The sequence below is a fragment of the Lupinus angustifolius genome, chromosome LG03 (genome assembly GCF_001865875.1).
Source record: "Lupinus angustifolius cultivar Tanjil chromosome LG03, LupAngTanjil_v1.0, whole genome shotgun sequence".
Taxonomy (NCBI): Eukaryota; Viridiplantae; Streptophyta; class Magnoliopsida; order Fabales; family Fabaceae; genus Lupinus; species Lupinus angustifolius.
This window is the reverse complement of record NC_032011.1, coordinates 24382418-24398668: the sequence shown is the minus strand read 5'-3', so window position 1 is coordinate 24398668 and position 16251 is coordinate 24382418. Positions and strand designations below refer to the sequence as shown.

General features: G+C 33.3%; 3 protein-coding genes across 4 annotated transcripts; 2 read left to right on the top strand and 1 right to left on the bottom strand.

Moving 5' to 3' along the window:
* On the top strand, positions 798-2018 carry LOC109343912 (BRI1 kinase inhibitor 1-like). Its single transcript, XM_019582432.1, has one exon. It carries the CDS (start codon positions 1000-1002, stop codon positions 1915-1917), a length of 918 nt encoding a protein of 305 aa, XP_019437977.1. The 5' UTR covers positions 798-999; the 3' UTR covers positions 1918-2018.
* LOC109343908 (protein DCL, chloroplastic) lies at positions 3192-7402 on the top strand. Of its 2 annotated transcripts, XR_002107270.1 has the most exons (4): positions 3192-3777; positions 5274-5388; positions 6959-7211; positions 7254-7402. XR_002107270.1 is itself a non-coding variant. In XM_019582427.1 (3 exons), the coding sequence occupies exons 1-3, from the start codon at positions 3386-3388 to the stop codon at positions 7133-7135; spliced, it is 684 nt and encodes a 227-aa protein (XP_019437972.1). In that variant the 5' UTR covers positions 3192-3385; the 3' UTR covers positions 7136-7375. The 2 variants fall into 2 exon arrangements, 1 of the variants encoding a protein (XP_019437972.1); XM_019582427.1 differs by having other exon boundaries at positions 6959-7375.
* On the bottom strand, positions 11106-12644 carry LOC109342627 (transcription factor HEC2-like). The gene is made up of 2 exons (XM_019580569.1): positions 12037-12644; positions 11106-11583 (listed from the first exon to the last, which is right to left on the bottom strand). The coding sequence occupies exons 1-2, from the start codon at positions 12356-12358 to the stop codon at positions 11192-11194; spliced, it is 714 nt and encodes a 237-aa protein (XP_019436114.1). The 5' UTR covers positions 12359-12644; the 3' UTR covers positions 11106-11191.

Here is a 16251-nt window from a genome sequence, read left to right as displayed (position 1 = left end):
CTTCTTCTGTCTTTCCATGTCTATAATCTATATATGGTTGTGTACTTGCACTAAGATGAATAAATGGATATTTGCACACTTGACACTACACCATGTGGGTTCACACTCACATGACCTTCCTTCACTAAACGACATTTTGCTCCTTCTGAACTTTCTTGTTCAATGTTCATCTATGAATGATAATGGGTGAACTGAATCATTCCCAACATATAGACGGTGGTTATGGCCCTCTAACTCTCTTATTTATTATACTTCATATTCTAGGTGTATGCTTTGCATATTTACATGTTGGGTGGTAGTACCCGATTCTACGCACTTCGTCAATTTTTATATTATTATTACAAAGACTTCTTTTATATAGAACCTGGTACGTCGAACCTAATACGTAATATATATGCTAAGCAAAGGGAACCATGTAACTATCATAATTTCATTTCCCATTTTCTAATTCTATCAAAAAGTATGGACCTTCTCACTTATTAAAACAAAAAAGCCAACTAAGTTTCTTGCATGAAATAAGCCCTAACAGTTTCATCTTTCTTAATGAGGCCAACTTTGGGTATTTGTGACATCATTTCAAAGAAGGAAAAAAAAACAGCACAACCAAAGGTGTTGGACTTGACAGCTACCTTCTTAACAGACGAGTACAAATTATGATCTTATCTCCTTCCAAAGCATTCTTCCATATTATGCAAGTAACTAGGAAAAAATCCAACTTGAATATCACCAAAACAATACACATTGAAGTTAATGTCTTATGAAAAGTTTAAGGCATACCAAGATGCAGTTTGAAACAAACACACTCTCTTTTTCTTCCTTCTTTTCTTATCCTTCCTAAAGATTTGTCAGTATCTATCCAACAAAGAAAATATTACAACACCTTTCTATCTCTCTCCATCACACACACACACACACACACAAAAGGATTATAGAGTGAGAGTTTCTGGTATTACAACATTGAATCTTGTTATCTTTCAAGATAATCTCAGTGACACTGTTATGGAAGCACATCATCATCACCAAAAGAAGAAGGAAAATAATGTGGATAAGGAAATTTCAGAAAGAGCTCAGTTAAAGCAAGAAAAAGAAGAGCAAGCATTACCAAAATCTCCTTCTTCATCATCCCCTTCTCATGAGTTTTCCTTCACAAACTCTCTCCACTCTTCCTCCACCACAATCCATGCCAACTCCAAAGCTTCTCTACCTTCCCTTGCACTTGATTTATCTCCTGCTGATGACATTTTCTTCCATGGTCACTTGCTTCCTCTTCATCTACTATCTCATCTTCCTTCATCACCTCGCTTTTCAACCAACTCGTTTCACAGCTTACTAGAAGATGAAAACCACAACAAGGACAATGGCTGCAGCAGCAGCAACAGGAACAATATCACCATAGATAACATCGACAACAATAGCAGCAACAGTAACAGCAACAACAACAATATCGGGAAATGCAACATTATAAGGACAAAGGAAGAAAGCAAGTCCAAACCTACTTTTTCATTGTTTGGTTTAGTAAGAGGGCATAAAGGGTGTCAAGTTAGAGATAAGGAAGATAAAGAGAAGCAAAAGAAAAAGCTTGGGTTTGAAGTGATCCATGCACTAAAGAGGTACTTACAAATTGTCCAGCCACTAGTGCTTTTCAGAGGAAGAAGAGAAAAAGTTGGGTTACAAAAACAGTCTTATTCTTCTCACTCAGGGAATTTGATCAGAAGAAATAAGCCAGAGTTGATTGGAAGAAGAGGAGGATATTCAGCACCAGCATCAATGAGAACTTCTCAAACAAATAGTAGTCTCTTACTTGCAACCACAACTCTTCCTTCTGATAATGATAGTACCATGGAAGAGTTGCAATCAGCTATTCAAGCTGCAATTGCTCACTGCAAAAATTCTGTTGCTAGAGAACACAAATGCTGAAACACATAATCAAGATAAATGGTTTTTTCTCCTTAATGTCAGTACCTAGTGTATTGAAGTATTCTTGATTTAAAATTCCATGTAGAGTTCAACACTTCCTTCTATCTACTCAACTCAGTGTCATTTGATAAATATATATTGTTCCTTGTGTTACATATCTTTGTTAAGCTCTTCATAACATATAAGTGCTTTATTTTCTTCAAAGACCACACATTATTATCATTCATAGAAGGGCTAGAAAATTTGTTGCAATAAAAAGTTAGATTACTAGTTTTGTAATTAAAACTAAATCAATTAGCATCTTAAATATCAATTGTCAATCTTCAATATATCAGAATCTCTTTAGAGTCCACTAGCTTTAAACAATTGATAGATCTAAATTCTAGATCAAACATTTTCCAATTTCTATACCGAATTCTCAAACTAGTTCAGCATGAAGATTAAGCACACTTGCAGAATAAAGAGTAGTGTTTCAATAAAATCTTGTCTGATGTGGAACAAAAATAAATAGTCAGCTACAAAGTGAATCTTAGTCCAAATTGGTGGATTCCAACACATAGATGTAACAGTTATTGTTGTCACTTTGGTGCCTTCTACATTTACTTCAATAAACAATTTGTGAAACATGTTGAAAACAAATAGGGATGGGATTATAGGAAAAATAATTTTAGTTTTTTATTTTCTAAAAAAGGGTTTAAATCTAAACTCCTAAACTATCCTTCTATATCAACATTTTTTAATAACAACAAGACATTAGTCCAATAATATAAGACTCTTAGATACAAGAAACGCTAAAAAATCAAGGGCATGCTTCCTTAAAGTAATATTGGTTAGGAAGGAAAGTCACGGGAGCACATCTTTTATGTCATTTTTTTTTACCACTTCATATATCATTAATTATAATTGGTTGAAAAAATTATTTAAATCAAAATTATAATTATTAAATATTTTTGTTGCCACACATAAAATAGTGAGACAACAGATGTGCTATCGAAAATCACACATCCAAAAAAAGATTAGTTGATTGGTAGTATAAAAGACCACTTCTTAGTAGAAAAACAAATAACCAAGTCTAACCACAACTCAACCCAGGTTAAGTTGGGCTTTAGTGTGCATGGGCTTTCAGGCCCACTTGTAGAAGAAATTTCTGGGTTGGGTAAACTATTAGCCCACCAAATATTGGGCCAAAATATTCCATCATCTTTGCCTGAACACCACAAAGAAATTATATAAATAAATAAATAAATAAATAATGAAAGGCAAATGAGTACTCACATCACAAGTGGCAACTAAGGAACCAAGTTTGGTTCGTTATCCTTATTCCTTACCAACACCATTACCAGTTACCACTCTCGTCACTTTTCCTCTTTTACACTCTTCTGCATATCAAAACATACACCTCTATTTCACAACCTTATTCAACAAATAAACCAAAGCATGTTCTATAATTGAGACATAGTTTTAAAACATGTTTTCTTTATGTCCCAAAACTTTCATTTACCCTACCTCTTCTTTCTCTCACCATGCTCCATTACTCTTCTCTTTCCATTTCTTCACTAACCCATTTACCTTTCATCCTCGTATCTCTGCACTGAAAGCATCAGCTTCAGATGGGGATAATGTGCTTGGGAAACCGTTGATTCATCAGGGAAAAGAGTTCACCACAATTTTGGATGAACAAGGTGATAATGATATCATAGCAATGAAGAAAACGAAAGCTTATGCATATGAGGAGGTAGAAGAAGATGATGATGATGATGATAGTGTTGAAGAGGAAAAATGGGTTGACTGGGAAGACCAGATTTTGGAAGATACTGTTCCTTTGGTTGGCTTTGTCAGAATGATTCTTCACTCTGGAAAGTATGTTTTTTTTTTTTTTGTTTTTTTTCAATTCTACTTATTAATCATTGATATTATACTTGGGAGTTAAGGAAAATGTAACTGGGAAAAGTAAAATTTTGTTGCATAACTATAAGACCTGTAATGCTATATGAGACTGAATGTTTGGTGGTGAAATGACAATAATAGAATAAACTCTATGAGTTCATTCCATATAATCTTGCCTTATGTGCTTTGGGCATGTGGGGAACACTTCATTAAGGAGATAGTCCAATTGTTAGAGGCAAAAGGAGAGTAAGATAAACTATTGGTGAAATTATTAGTGGAATTTTAATATCAATGTTTTGTCAATGGACATGATTTATGAATTATGATGAACATTATATGTCATTTGATCCATGTAGCTAACCCTAGCAAGTGGGAATAAGGTTTGGTTGTTGTATAGATACTTGTTGGATTGTTTGTGTGTGTGTATTTTTGCCTAACTCCAATGAATGTGTTCATTGATTGTGCGTGTGTTCGTCATCATGTAATTGTTCTATGCATTGCCTATATGATACTTGACATTTGCAATTGCTACTTTTCTCTTGATTATGATACTAGAAAGTAGAAACCTTTTATTTGTCAACTATCATGGTTTAGTTTGTGTATCTTCTCTCACAAATGTAGTTATATATTGCACATTTTTTCAGGGCAAATCAGAAAAATGATATATAAGACTACCTAACTCATGCGTAATACAGAACTCATACTAACTCTTGAGATTCAAATTTATCAAGCATAAAACGTGACATGTAACACTTAAATCATCAATAATTTTTTCAAGTACTTAAGCTTCATTTACTTACTTCCTCAAATATGATTTCAAAGCTATATATTCAAAAAAAAATAATAACAATGTGAAAAATACCTTAAGCTAAGTAAACAAGACACAATATCTAAGGTCTAAACAAGTTAGGAGTGCAATAGTTATGGATTCCTCAGTTTCATTCCAAAACTTAAATTCCTTGTTACCTGCATTTATATTTGGGAGTGTGGCTAGATGAGTCACACTACGACATACATCTAGGGTTCTATCTGTAAACAATTTGCTACAAACAAACAAACAAAAGCAAGAGGGAGAAAGAGTAGTTGGATAAAGGATGCTGGAAATGTCCTCTCTTCGGCGAGAGACTACTGATATAGTGTTCTGCCATTTTCAATATTGACATGTTGATGTTGTGTGCTTTAGATCTGGGCAAATATGAAGCAAGCAAGGCAAGAGGGATTTTATTAGTCCAAACTCCATTGTCATGGGAAATTAAGGCAACCCTTTTTCTATGGTCACATGGAGGTTTAATTGCCTAGCATTTCATAGATAGGGAAAAGGGAACAAAAAATAATGCCATTTACTAGTTACTACTAATTAATCTCCTTACACAAAACCAGTCCTTTCTAACCATTTTCATGTATGTTCATGTTCTGTTTTTTTACTGTTGGAAACTGAAATAATACCTTGTTATGATTTCATTCCGTAGATATGAAAGTGGAGAAAGACTAACTCCAGAGCATGAGAAAGTCATTCTCGAGAAGCTACTTCCCTTTCATCCAGAACATGCGAAAAAGATCGGCTGTGGAATTGATTATATCACGGTATCTCCCTCTCTCTCTTTCTCTGTCTCTTTCTTTATCTCATTCTCTGTCTCAGACATACACACACACATCACAGCAGGTGTACTGCTTTTGTTCACAGAAAGCTTCCCAATGTTATGATCTTTTTTGGGTTGAGTCAAATAATTATAACATGTTTTTTAGTTTTAGCAACCTATTGGATGTATGACGGTGACATCAGTTGTTGCCTAATGCTAAGATTTTATAACCTTTATCCATAAAAAAATTAAAAGAGCTGCAAGGCTAATCTGACCCGCTAAAAATATGATTTGTCTCTTTTAAATAAATTGCAGGGTGCACTTTACTGATTAAATTACAAGAGGGTAGCTATTGATAAGGGAATCAAGGGACTTAGTTTTTGTTAATTCATAGCTTGGTATGTGGTTGCTTTTAGTTTAAGAAAGTTCCAAGCCATCAATTTGGTCATCGATGGTGATCCACTCCACACTTCACTTTGTGAAATTCTCCTTGCATATTAGAGGCCCCTAATCCTTAATAGAAGTAATCTAATTGCAAGTTATTGCATGATTGCATCCCATGATGTGCTAATGACTGAACGTAAATATTCTTGCTTTCACTTGGCTTTGCAATGTATTGAGTCTCTGGTAAGGCTAGGTTCTTTCTGCTCTTCATCTTGAAGTTTTCTTCATTTTACTCTTTCTAGCATATAACTCACTTGATGCTCCAAATCCAACAACTTAGCTTGATCTTTCTCTCATCCCGATGGAGTTATGAATTCACATAGTAAATGTATTTAGTGAGCTTATACCCCTGTAAAGTCTTTTGCACCTAGCTAGATTACAGTTTTTGGCCATGATGCTACCCTCATCTGTACTGTCTTTGATGCTGAAAAGGGTGTAAATTGATTGGATTCTGGTAGGCTAAACCCTATTAATGAGGTCGGGGCTGGGGAAAACAATGGCCCAAAGACCTGGATGGTTTATGTGTGGAGAAAGAAGAACAGTAACACCACTGAGTGCTGAGAGTTAGTTACAGGCCATTACCACCAGTTGTGTGTTGGGTTCTGATGGTTACAGGCAAATACCACTAGTCCACTAGTTGAATGTCGGGTTCTGATGCAGGGAAAGTTATTAAATTGTGTAGATTTAGTTGGAGTCTCATTTGGCCAGTATGTGAGTGTTTTGTGACTGAGATAGAGCTGCGTCTCAACGTTAGGGGCAGTGCACTGTGTTTCTTCAGTGTTTCTCGTGTTTTCTGGTGTATTATCCGCATATATACACCATTTTAATATCGATAATTCAATAAAGCACTAGCAGTTTCAGTTCATATCTGGGTTTGGTTCTTGAGTCTTATCAGATCCACTTATCCCTTGCTAGGCTAAAGAAAAGGCAATGCAAATAATGGCTTCTGATCTCGAACGGTCTTCCATAGCATTCCAATGCTATGCCTTATTATTATCATTTAAAATAAGCAGTTACTGCATTTGTCTCTTAAACACTCTCCAATTTGGTTTTTCTTGGGTGGCTATAACACTTGCTCTGTGGACTTTATATGTTGCTGAAAATATTATCGTTCTCTTTTCCCATGGCAGATCGGATATCATCCTAATTTTGACCGCTCACGGTGCTTGTTCATAGTACGCAAAGACGGAGAGCTGGTTGACTTTTCATTTTGGAAATGCATAAAGGGTTTGATCAGAATGAATTATCCATTATATGCAGACAGTTTCATTCTGAGACATTTCAGGAAGCGCAGTCCTAGTTTATGAGGTTGGAAATGTCTTTTGCTGTTTGTACCATCACAACATTTTATAATAGAGTTTGATCCCCCTCCCCCTTTATTTTTTATGCTTGGTGGCATTCCCTTTTAATGGTCTTCTGAAAGAAAAAACTGGTATAGAAATTTCTGGAGTTTAAAAGAATGGTCAGCATTTTGCCCCTCTATAAAAAAGATTGTCACCAATGTTGGAAAGTGACTTCATTCTATTGCTGACAATGTTTAGGTGATTTAAAAATGTGGGAATGTAGATTGTGTATATAGATCTCTGATATTCTGCATTTCAGTTCAATGGTATTAAGTTTTAACAATCAAGGAGTAAGGGGTTTTAATTGGTTGTTATGTTTTTTAAGGAGAGGGGTTGTTGTTTTAAGGTTGGGACATATAATAGCTTCTGGCAGTAAATGAACATACATAGTAATTTACTAATTGCAACAATTGATGAATTGCTTGCAAAGGGGGTCAACTATAAACATTTCAAGCAAATTGTTTCAGCTCATAAATAATTGTCCCTAATCAATATGCTCCTTATTAGTAGTCTTTTTTTTTTGTACTACCAAAGTATTTCCTCACCTTTTTAGATAGGGAACTAATCCCTTTCGGGATTTGTGTCTTCCCCTTCCAATAAGTGTCGCTTCTAGGAATCAAACCATCAACCTTAGGAACTCAGTGGGGTCTTACATTAGATCAACGTCTTGTTGGTTTATTAGTAGTCTTTGAAGCCAGTAAAGGTAGATCTCAATTTGTTTGATCATCATTTTGAAACAATACTCCACTTTTCCTAATTTATAAGTCATCTTTTATAGAGCATAGGATTCTTTTAGAAGGAAAGGATTATTAGATAAACTAAGTTATGGTTCATGACAGGTTTGTGTTATTTACTCCAAAGCATAAGCTTAAATTATGTGAGAATGAAGCAACATGTTGAACGTCTTTCTAAAAGGTACAACACAATTGAGAGATGGCTATCTTCCTCAAGTATGATATTGATAGTTTGATACATGTTCTGTGTATAACAAATGATTTATTAGTATAGGTATATTTTAGTAGTGATCTCTACATGAATCAGAAAATAAAGATCACCCAATTGTAGTTTTCATCTTTGTGGCAATCACAATTTTCTCTATCACCACCATCTATGCAATTAACATCATCATTATCATCACCACAATTGTTACTATTATCACCACAACCACCATTTTCATAATGATTTTCACCATAATCATTGATATCATCGTTGTCGTCACAAATATTATCATCACCATTACTATCGTTACTTCTTCATCGTCGTTGTCATTCTCAACACCACTATCATCAAATTACCATTGAAATCACAATCATTGTAGACATCACCACCACCAGATTCTTTTTATATGTCTAATTCTGTTTAAATCTACAACAAACACCAAAGAATAGGCAAAACAAATTTTTTTTACCATGATTTAACTATTTGGCCTATGTTGTTCTCCATGTGTATCTAACAATGGGTATCAAAGATATCCTTAATGATTACTCAAGACAAAACACATATTCTTTTTCTTTATAAGTGTAGTCTTAGATTCTTTTTCACAAATCAAAAAGTTATTTATTTTTTGTTTTTAACAAAATTGATAGTGTTTTCCTATAGCCTTCTTAATTCCTCTTCCAACTACTTCATTCACAATTATGTTTTCTCTCCATCAAGGTATAATGAATAAAAAATATTAATATTGTTAGGTTTATTTTAGTTGAACTCCCACATTAAAAAAACTCATGAAACTAATGTCTTGTTTTTTTTTTCTTCTTTCCATTTTGGACTATTATTATGTATTGATTTTCCGAGGTGGAGAACCACATAGGATTAAAAGTTGAGAAGGTTGATGAAGATCACGTGTGAGGGTGTTGAAGAACAAAAACATCATCATCGTGTCTGGTCGTAAAAACAACCACCACAATATGTCAGATAATCACGTGGATTCTCATGCAATCCTCTATCACTCTACTTGCTATACTCACACACAAGCCTATGCACACTTTTCTAACTTTGTTGCCTTACTCAACCAAACAGAGACAAGATTCATAAGAAAACAAGAGGGAAAAAACTAATAACAATGCAAACACAGCTATTCCTTTTAGGTGGGTAGGGTTTTGGGCAGAGAAAGTATTTATAGATTATTTACTAACGAGAGTTTATGATCTTATACATTATTTGCCAATTCTTTATCAACTAGATCAACATTTTTTTTTGTCAAAGACACTTCCTTAGCAAGAAAGTTAGTTTATATGGTGAATCAAGGGCTGACACACATTATAGTGAGAGTGTACACACCTCTAAAAATTTGTATGTATTATTCATATAGTTAATATTTTTATACTATTGGTTATATAAAATTACACTATTGTCACTCATTTGTCATATTCTGGTACATTATGGACAACTTAATCAATATTATCAAATTAAGATTAGTCATTGATTTAGTTAGGTTATTGGATCAATCCTCGGATTAGTGGGCCATTAGTTTAGTTAAATCAATTTATACAAAAAAAATTAACAATATTATAATAATAATTGACATTATGTAATAATTTTATACTTTGGATTTACAAAACATTAATTAAATAATAAACTATAAGAAGTTTTTGTATAACAAAATGTCACAAATAAGTAAGAAGCGTCATCAAACAACATAGGTTTTATGTTTTAATAGCAAGAAAAGTGGACAACCAAGTTTAAAACTTAATTAAATAACTACAACAAACCTATCAAATGACATCCAAAATCCCAAACTCCAATAACAACAAACATAACTAAAAACTATTTGAAAACACAATATTTCTTTTTCCTCCTAAGTGGACATATATTGACGTTTTCTTAAATATAAATTGATTGAATCAATCGATCGAAATACTGGTTTTATGGATAAAATAATCGAGTGATTGATTCATACTAATTATGATTTATGATCAATTGGATGAGCGGCTCAGACGAGTTAGGTATATGTTTTAGGTCAAACGAATCGATCTGAGCCATATTTAATAATACTACAGTCAATACAACTTGAACCCCAATCCTCAGTCATGAATCAATCACACTGGTGAATAAATAATGCATATATAAGCCTCGTAAATAATTATATCCTTTTAGAAAAAACTAATAATATATGTAGTTCTTTAAATAATATATTATTTGAATGGCATTTTAATTTTTAAAAATTATTTGTATGGTTATAATCTATCTTGCATTATTAAGAGCTAAAATCTTTTGGGAAAAAAAAGCTAAAGGCCTTTAACAGGTTGTGGCAGCCTCTTTTACAACTATATCCACCGTGCACAACTTGTCCTCTTCAAAATTTCAGTGTCAGAAATCCAGACCAGTGTTCACCCATTATGGCCGTATAGGTGTCCCAAACAGCGGGAGCTTACAAATCTCTCGTTGCCTCATGATCTCAACCAATAATTAAATATTAAGTCATATGAGATATGGAACTAAATTTTCAATATATATTTAACAAGAGTCTTATTTGAGTGTCTGAAGTATGTGCTTAATCAAGAATTTAATCCTAGTTGGACAACTTTTAATTTGTGCATACAAATACAATATTTCGCCCTTATAACAAGTATCAAATCAAATCAAACAAACACTTAAAAATCCACACTACACGAGGAGGGTGAAGGATAGATTTGAATAAGGATATTTTTCATTAGCAAAGAGACAAATACTTGATTTTACATATACTTTTAATGACAGAAGTGTTATTACATTGTATATAAAAGAATAAAAATGTCTTACCAATCTTTATTTAGTAAATTTACATGTTACATTTTGAAGCCCTAGTTGCATCGGGAACAAGTGAAATGTCTAACCACAATTTATTTATTTCTAATTATTGGTAACAGATGAGTACAAATGGGATTTCAAACTAGTAGAAGCCTGAATAAATTTATGTTGGACAGCTAGCATACCTAGAGATATAATAAAAATACATAGGCTAAGACATAAGACATTGGAGTATTATTTAATTAAACTAATTAGTTATACATGCTAAACCTTAATCATATTAATTATTAGTCATGCATAATCTCCATAATACTCAACATTTCCTGATTGATAAGGTTTAGGTAGAGGATTCATTGTAGCATGAACTGGCCTTGTATTACTTGTGACAGAAACTCGTTGGAGTGATTGGACCTGAGATTTGAGAAACTTGACGTAGTGAATAGCTTCATCCAACATTGAAGCAGTGTCCATTTTAGTTCCTCCAGGCACGAGTCTCTGAAGTATTCTTATCTTCTCGCTTATCCTTTCTCTACGGTGGCGTGCCGCCACGCTTTGAGGATCCTTTGAAATCTTCACGTTCTTCCGCTTTCGTGGCTTCACTGACTCAGGGTCTATGTGTATTGGTTGCATGGACGCTATTCTGAATATCATTTCCCTCATTGCTGCCATTGATTTCCGCTTCTCTGAAGAGGCCAATACAAATCAAAATTAGAAAGTCAAGCAATAATTTTAGAGTATAGTGAAACCCCTAGATTTTAATGATTTCTTTTTATGTGTATACAAACAAACCCTAACTTATATATACATCTCACCCTTAAAAGACGAATATAATGTTGTAAGGAGGAGATCTAACGCAACGGTAAGATTGCTATGGATTGTTCAAATCCTAAAAACAAACTCTCTATTTAAAGGGTAGGGTCATGTTCATCTATGTTATCCGAATCTTATTAAGTGAAAGTATCATGTAATGACCTGCCTTTTTATATTGGTTTAATTTACTTCTAATTTTAAGTATTCTATCACATTACTTGTATCATTATTCATTACAATATATTAAATTATACATTGATAAACAATTTGATTTTCAAATAAAGATGATAAGGACTAAGTAAAAATACTTAAGCGACCATATGTACCATAAGGGTTTGCGGTTTCACTCATGTACAACATGGCTGGTGGAGTTTGTTCTTGTTGTTGAAGCACTTGAGTAGGGTTATTGGTAAAAGATATTGCAGTGGATGGTGAGTTTGTGAATGAAGACCATGGCATAGGAGGGTTATTAATTAAATCAGCTAGTGACATATTATTGCGGATGCTGTTAGCAGCGCCGCCACGAAGCTCAGACGGTGGAGCAAACACCGCAACGGTATCGTTTTGGCCGTAAACTTCAGAGAATTCTGGAAACTCCATCATCATCATGTCCATATCCACAGAAGGTGTAGAATTTAACTGTTCCATCTAATTTAACGGGAATGGTAGAAGAGAGACAAGTAAAGTTAAAATCTGAAGAACAAAAAGGTAAGGTAAGGGGAAAAAGAGAAAAGGATGAAGAAGTATTTAAAGGGTGGCTGAGAAAATGATCAGAGGAGGGACAGAGAGAGGGATGGGAAAGAAAAAGAAGTAGTAGTGGTGGAAGAAAGGTTGTATCAGAATGTGCAGTGAGTACTGAAGGCCTATAGGCACAGGTGACCTAAGAAAGAAGGACACATAGGTAGTGATAAACCAATAAAAAAAGTCATGTTTCAATCCCTTAGAGGGGGTGACTCTAAATATTATAAATTTATAATAACTGGTTCCTCATGGCATATTATATTTCCTTATTATTTAAAATAACCATATTAATTAAGGTATGTTCTTCATATTGTTTTCAAAATCTCTGAACATCAAGATGCATAAGGTGTTTAAAAGTTAAGGATGGAGGACTTAGGAACGGAAGTGGTAAAGATATTGATGGTTCAAATTCGAGATAGAAAGATTATTCGTCTTAAATAATGTTTATTCTGTCTCTGACAAATCAGAATGTTACGTTTTATTTTTAAAAATTTATTTTTATTCATGTAACAATATGTGATTGATCTGAGTGAAAGAATGTGATATAGAATAAATGATGTATATCCTCAAATCTCACCCACCATAAAATACTTACATTAAAATTTTATTACACCACAAGATTGTCTTAGTATCAATTTATAATTTCTTCTAGCCTCCCCTTCTCTTTTTCTTTCTAAACTTCTGTAAATCTTTTTACTTTTAATAATATCTTTACCTTTTGCCGATAAAAAAACATTTGCGTATGAAAAATGCATAATCTATCTTTAATTTGATAGGAGGAATAAATTAATCATGAACATGCAAATTGATCGACTTAAACACCAGAAAAATCTAAACATATGTACCTTAAGCGGTAGAGTGAAGCTGCAAAGCTCATTCTTAGTTCAAGTACTTTTTACGCTACAAAGTTGCTATGATTTGAACTCTCATTGGTTCTTTACATTTCCAAATTAGGAAAGAATCTTGATTCCGGATTGAAAAGTAACTATTATAATCACAAACTTGTGAAGTAGTCATACAATACATAACTGTATCAAAATTAAAATATTTGATCTTTATTATAAAGAAATAATCGCTTGAATTAAAAACTAAATGTGTCTTCAATCTCATATAGACACATGATCAACGAGCATGCAAGTTTAAACACTCACAGATATATACTTGGTCATTTTCTTATTCCCTTCTTTAAAAAATCATCTTCCTTGAAGATATTGAATTGTGAGACTCTGAAATGATATCTATGAGGCTCCACCAATTAATGGTTCAGATGTACCCTCAAAATGAAAGAAAAGAAAGTATAAGTACCCTTCTCTAGTGCATGAATCATTTTCCCGTGCAATTTTTTTAGGTTAGAATACATTGAGTGGAACTGTGAGAATGCTAACTTTGCCCTAATTTGACTTTCTTTTCAAGAACATGAAGTCCCCACCCACATGCAAAACGTCAGAAATCTTACTAGACACTTCTGAAAAATCAATGTTATTTGAACTATTTAATTAATAATTAAACTTTTTATACTTTGTAGTACTATATATAATAACTATTTACTCTGAATGTTTATATTTCATGATAATTAGGTGAACCCCTATTAACCTTGATAACCCTAAGCTACAAACTATAGCAAAGGCTCCTCCCCTCTCTTTTTTTATCTGCAAAAGAAGATTATATTAATATAAGATAATTACAAAGGAAAAAATTTAAAGAAAATAAAGCAAAACAAAGAAAGACAAGAACTGATTATACATTGGAACTAAGACAAGATATTGGATTAGAAACCCAATCTGAATAAGAAAAATAATTATTGTTCATCTCGCCATTAACCCAAAACCAAAAATTAACTCTTGCAACTTCAAAAATCTTTTAAAGAGAAGGACTGACAGAGTTAAAAACAAAGTCATTCCTAAAAAGTCATATAGCTCAAGTTTAAACTAACCAGATAATAATCCAAAGATTTGAACAACTATTATTTGATAGCATACCCATGTGAGTAGTAAAGTAGTTTATGGGTTGGGAAGGAAGCGTTGTAGAGTAACTGCCAAACTGAATATGTGATGTTACAAGTAAAGAAAAGATAATCACAACTTTCTGTATACTTATTGTAGAAAGGGTATAAGAGACCTCCTCACCCTCTTGTTAATGACAGAACTCTTTTCAAGATGGATTAGACACTGATGGACCCTGCTCCGTGTGCCCAATTTGTTAACGAACTTGCCATGCAACAAGTGAAAGTTGTGATTCTCAGACACATAACAGTTTTCACCATTCACCAACTTGAGCCACGTTCATCATCGCTTAGGTTTCACAATTCAGATTTCGCTTATTTTTCACCATTCACCAATTTTGATCGAATAGCTGTTTGGCATTATCCTTAAGATTATGAAAATGATAATGTTATATATATATATATAACTAAAGTACCGGTGCCTTACAAAAATCGAGGATCAAAGTTGTAATTTACTATTTTGCATCTAAAATTTGATATTTATAATACTAAAACTTGATATAGCATTGATTAATAGGAGATAAAGGTGAAGATAGAAGTCACGACATTCAACGAGCGGAAGGAAAAACAATGATGCATGAACGTGTGTTTGCGTGTTTAAGATTTGGATATTATTGTTTGACATTATTTGTAACCGGACCCGAATGAGTGGACCCCGCACGGCACGTAATAATGTATGATGTAGACGTTGATAAGGGAACAAGCTAATGTAGTCAGTGTAGAAGGGACACGATTCAATATTAAGGTACGACACAATTTGTTTTTCACTCCATTGCCGAGATGATGCCATGTCCCAAAAAGACTTGTCTTTATATTTCTGTATAATAATATTATATTAAATAATATAAAATATTATTTTATGCTATTATATTATTTGTTAATTAAATGATATTTTTTATTAGTCTAAAATATTATTATATATAACAAAAGGGAGCGCAAATCTTCATTCCCCTTCTATTAGTACTTTTGTATCACATTTTATTATTCTGATTAACAACAAACTTGTTAAGTGCATGAAGCTTACTAATTTATACGCTTGTTTACGATTTTATATTTAAACAATGACAATTATTGGAGTAGCTAGACCAGCACTTTCTCCACATACAAAAAGGGAAGAGATAGAGAAAGAGACTTGTTTGTTTTTATGCAAAATTCAGATTATAAGAAAAATGTGCCTAGAATAATCATACATTTACACCTAAACTTCTCTTTTAACTGAATAAAGAGTGAAACTATTAGGCAGGGGGATTAGAAGTTAGTGAAAGAAAGCTCAAATGATAAGAGTAGATTATTGAATTGCACATGCTTTTTTTTTTTTTTTTATCGGCAAAAGAAAATAATTTATTAAGAGAGGAAATAATTACAGGAGAGAAAGAAGCTGAAAAAAGAAAAAACTAAAAGACATTACAACATAAGACAAAAAATGGGGTTTGATATCCAGTCCACAAAAGAGAACTGATCTTTACCTCTCTTCCCATTGATCCAAAGCCAAGAAGTAACCCTAGCAGCCTCAAAAATTTTCTCGACAGAGGATGCACTGAATTAAATATAAAATCATTCCTAGACCTCTAGATGGCCCAAATAGTAGCGAGCCACAAGATATTCCAATAATTCAAACAACGCCTGTGAGGAACCATGCCCATGTGATTAGTGAAATGATGGGTGGGCTGAAGAGGAAGAACTATGTGAATATTCAACCAATTATACAGAAGCTGCCAAACTGAATAAGTGAAGTTACAAGAGGAGAAAAGATGTTGAGAAGTTTCAGCTTGGTCGTTGCAAAATGGACATAAAGTTC

What these genes read in the sequence shown, in the direction of transcription:
- LOC109343912 (XM_019582432.1), top strand. Translation starts at nt 1,000, where the DNA reads ATGGAAGCACATCATCATCACCAAAAGAAGAAGGAAAATAATGTGGAT.
- LOC109343908 (XM_019582427.1), top strand. Translation starts at nt 3,386, where the DNA reads ATGTTTTCTTTATGTCCCAAAACTTTCATTTACCCTACCTCTTCTTTC. An exon ending in ATGATTCTTCACTCTGGAAA is followed by an intron (nt 3,778 to 5,273) that starts GTATGTTTTTTT and finishes TTCATTCCGTAG; the next exon opens with ATATGAAAGTGGAGAAAGAC. An exon ending in GTGGAATTGATTATATCACG is followed by an intron (nt 5,389 to 6,958) that starts GTATCTCCCTCT and finishes TTCCCATGGCAG; the next exon opens with ATCGGATATCATCCTAATTT.
- LOC109342627 (XM_019580569.1), bottom strand. Translation starts at nt 12,358, where the DNA reads ATGGAACAGTTAAATTCTACACCTTCTGTGGATATGGACATGATGATG. An exon ending in TGAAACCGCAAACCCTTATG is followed by an intron (nt 11,584 to 12,036) that starts GTACATATGGTC and finishes TGGCCTCTTCAG; the next exon opens with AGAAGCGGAAATCAATGGCA.